At 40.3% G+C, this 3,748-nt stretch overlaps 1 protein-coding gene across 1 annotated transcript; it reads right to left on the bottom strand.

The window, feature by feature from the left end:
- Window positions 1–1,476: 1,476 nt before the first annotated feature.
- On the bottom strand, window positions 1,477–3,742 carry IRX1 (iroquois homeobox 1). The gene is made up of 3 exons (XM_029087367.1): window positions 2,932–3,742; window positions 2,310–2,376; window positions 1,477–1,882 (listed from the first exon to the last, which is right to left on the bottom strand). Exons 1-3 carry the CDS (start codon window positions 3,737–3,739, stop codon window positions 1,825–1,827), a joined length of 933 nt encoding a protein of 310 aa, XP_028943200.1. The 5' UTR covers window positions 3,740–3,742; the 3' UTR covers window positions 1,477–1,824.
- Window positions 3,743–3,748: the final 6 nt, after the last annotated feature.

The raw sequence follows: 3,748 nt of genomic DNA on the forward strand, positions 1-3,748 counted from the left end.
GGTGCGGGGCTGCAGCTCTTTCTTTTGAGTTGATAGGAAAGAGAAAGCGGTTCCGACAGGTTTACACCGGCACCGGTCTGACACGCCGTTTACTTACAGGCGTGAAGTCTTTTTTCTGCCTTCTAAAAAAAAACAAAAAAATATTTAAAAACATCTTCCCTCGCCCTTTTCCGCACGGAAAGCTAAGTTATTATTATTTGGTTAAAACTATTAATATAGCCTTTTGCTGGAACCGTTATCAACTACGGTGACGTAGGAAAAAGAAAGCAGCTAAAAGCCAGAGAGCAAACCCATTGATGCTGTGCTGGAAACCGCAGGATGTCAAAAAGAGCCTCTTTTCAGAGAGACAGTGCGCTGGGCATTTCAGCCCTCCCTACACAAAATCTGTTTCGTCTGATCTGTTTCTCTGATCCATCTGAAAAACGCAAAAAGTAGAAGCCTACCGCCTCCGCTAGCTCACCCACACCCCTCTTTGCCTGAGAAGGTTTTGCAGCTAAAACAAGATCAATATTCTAATCTCTGACAATAATTTTATTAATATTTTATTTTTAAAATCTCATTTTGTTTCCGACAAGTCCTAGTTTGAGGTTGGTTCAGTTTGGATAGGGCGTCACCACATTATTTCTTAATGACTTTCCCAGCTGCTTCTTTCCATTTTCCACCATCAACAACCATCTGGTATCTTATTAGCACCTCAATGCTCATTTAGTGTTCTCATTTAGGAGAAAAAAGAAGTAAACACTCAAAATATTACACATTTTAACGGACGGTCTTTGGAAGATTAATGCCTCTGTAAACTGATAGATTATCTCTCTCAGTCTCTTTTTAACCCACAGATCGGAATCACGGAACTTTCTTCTGGGAAGTGCAAGAGCTGCCTTTTTTTTTTTTTTCTGCTGAGATTGTGCTTAATGTCACAGGGAAAAATCTTTCAAGGCCGTATTTCCTCTCTGTTTATTTAAAGCGTAAAGCGCTACAAATAATTCTATTTCCTAATCTATTATTTTTTTTCGGCTTCGGTAGGAGTGTATACCAAAGCACTGGAGCTCTTGATCCAATTTAGGAACAGGTTTGGACAGCAAAGTTATACACTAGGGAACTGTTGAGAAAACTTGTCCTTTTAACTTACAAAAAATTATTTTATAACGTAAGTGAAAGTGAGATCCATTTATGTTCGGAAAATGGATACTACAGAACAAGTTTGATTAATCAGAAATGAAAAAATAACTTCAATTTTACTATTCAAGAACCAGCGTCACTCTACTTCTTAAATTTACGTGTATGAAAAGGGAAGCTAGCAGCTTGTTTTTGACAAAATAGCTACAAGAGTCATTAAAAGTTTGGATTTGGTATTTTAAGTTTTAGTTACCCAGAGGCAAAGAGATTTGACTTTTTGGAAAGCAAATTATAAGTGTTTGAATACGATTGTAATATATGTAGAAGATCTGCAGCAACAGAATACATACCTGAAAGGAACTCATAATTTCATTTAGTTTATTAGACAAAAATATATGATTTAGACAAGTTTTGCTGACGCGCTATTTACAATCTGAAATCACTCTATATACAGAAAAAACACAAACACATGGGAAACATTTACCAAACAAATAATCCAAGAATGGTTAGAATAACACGATCTGAAATGGTACAATGACGAAGGGGATCCATCTACAGATTTGTGTAATCGCTTTTATGGATTTGCACCACCTTATTGCAAAAAGAGATTGATGGGAGTCGTTTATATCGCTTTCTTTTTTTTTTTTTTTTTTTTTTCCTCTGTCCTTAATACCAGTCTCTGTAATATTTTTTCACCAAACCATTTAATCAAGCGGATGGGAGAGCTGTTAAAATTCTCGGTGTTCCCTCTTGCTGAGCCAAAGAGCTGCAGGGGGGAAGGGGGGGGAAAAAAAAAAAAAAGACGTAACAATCTTTCAGAAAAACTGCTCAGTGAGATTATATTCTGCTCCCCCCCCTTTTCAAAAAAAAAAAAAAAAAAATAATCCTTTCCTGTAATTGCCTGTCTATTGCTATAACATCCTAGTATTAGTTAATTGCACAGAAATCATTGTCACTGGTTTAATTAACACAAGATCTTCGAGGTCTGTTAAGTTTCAAAAAAGTTACAGGCTGGCTATGTACAATTGTAATTTAGCCTAACTTTGAAAAGATTACAGCAACTTCTATGTTGTTCTTGTTGTCTGTATGTATTACTATGGTGATGATTAGGTGTTATAATTAGTCTTTATTATTCAAACACTTTGTTTCACATAAGTAACATTCCTGCAGTGAAAACAAACAAACAAACTCACTTGTCACGGACAGGCTGGAAGGGCGATTTTAACGGCTGAGGTGGGGATTCGGTTCTTGGTACATTTTCTCTTTCTAGAAGACAGAAAAAAAAAAAAAAAAAAAAAAGAAAAAAAAAACGAAAAACAAAACCATTTTAGAATACAACAACAAAAATCTGGACAGTGTGCAGAGAACACACCTCCCTCTCCCCGTCTTGTTCAGACATGTGTAGGTATATATGTGTATGTGAGCACAGTACTATTCCCTACTTTCAATAGGTAAGGAGTATGCAAGCTTTTCTTGACACACTTTGGACCGGCATTGAAATTATTTGGAGCTGAGGGTCAGGAAGGAGAGAAGGAAAGCACAACCCGAAGAGTATGTTTCACAGCGATGTTCCCGCATTCTCACCTTATTTGATGGGCACATAGGGTGAGAATGTAATAGCCCACATGAAATTGGCTTAATATATGCAATCAACATGCTCCAGGAAAAAAAAATAATAATCAATGCTATGATAAAGCATATGTAACTCCGTTAAAAGCAATCAGTTACACCACAGCTGGATCTGACACCATTCCTCAAGTTCATGTGTGTGTGTTGGGGGTGGAGGGAGAGGTGGATGCCTGATGCATTCATTACCTATGTGTTTGGGACTGGTCCTCTCTGAAGGTTTTTCACTGCTTAGGGCTCCCAGCGTTGCTGTTAAAACAGAAGGTTGTTGCTGGGCCTGGAGGTGGTGATTGTGATGAGCAGTGTGGTGGTGATTTACTCCCAAAAAGGACCTCACGTTTAGCAGGGAACTCTGAGTGAGGAAAGCCCCATTTGTCCAGTTGTGAAATTTGCCAATCTGGCACGTGTAGAGTCCATGACTAGGGAGAAAAGCGGGGTGCTGGATCTGTGGGGAAGTGTGGTTAACCTGGGGAGGAGGCGGTGGAGGGGGAGAAGATTTCAGGGCACCATCAGGGCTGGTTGCTGTCTCTGCCAAAGACCAAATCTTAGGTTTGCTGTGAGATGGCATCTGTAAATTGTTTGGTCCCCCAGGACTGATGATTCGCGTGCTGTTGTCAGAGGCCTCCTTCACCATGGCCAGTGCATCTTTGGGTTTCAGCCCTTCAGACCCTGACAGTGCCAAATCCTTTTCCTTTTCCAAATGCTCCTCTTCACTGCTTTGTCTCAGGAGTTCTGGCTTCTCCTCCTCTTCCTCGTTGCTCTGCTCCCCATCGTTCTCGTCGATTTTATCTATGTCTATGCTCTCCAGGTCGATTTCCTCATCGTCTTCGTTCTTCTCGGGATCCCCTTCATTGTCACTCCCGAAGAGGTTTGCATCTTCTTGGTCCTTACTCCTGGAGCCCCAGGTCACCTTGTTCTCCTTCTTGAGCCGCCGGCGGGCGTTGGCGAACCAGGTGGAGACCTGGGTGAGGGTCATCTTGGTGATGATGGCCAGCATGATCTTCTC

Source organism: Antrostomus carolinensis, unplaced genomic scaffold (genome assembly GCF_000700745.2).
Source record: "Antrostomus carolinensis isolate BGI_N321 unplaced genomic scaffold, ASM70074v2 scaffold43821, whole genome shotgun sequence".
NCBI classification, from domain to species: Eukaryota; Metazoa; Chordata; class Aves; order Caprimulgiformes; family Caprimulgidae; genus Antrostomus; species Antrostomus carolinensis.

Coding starts and splice junctions, on each gene's coding strand:
- IRX1 (XM_029087367.1), bottom strand. CDS start 3,739: ATGCTGGCCATCATCACCAAGATGACCCTCACCCAGGTCTCCACCTGG. Junction 2,377..2,931: donor GACCAGTCCCAAACACATAG/GTAATGAATGCA, acceptor TTCTAGAAAGAG/AAAATGTACCAAGAACCGAA. Junction 1,883..2,309: donor TTCCAGCCTGTCCGTGACAA/GTGAGTTTGTTT, acceptor TCCCCCCTGCAG/CTCTTTGGCTCAGCAAGAGG.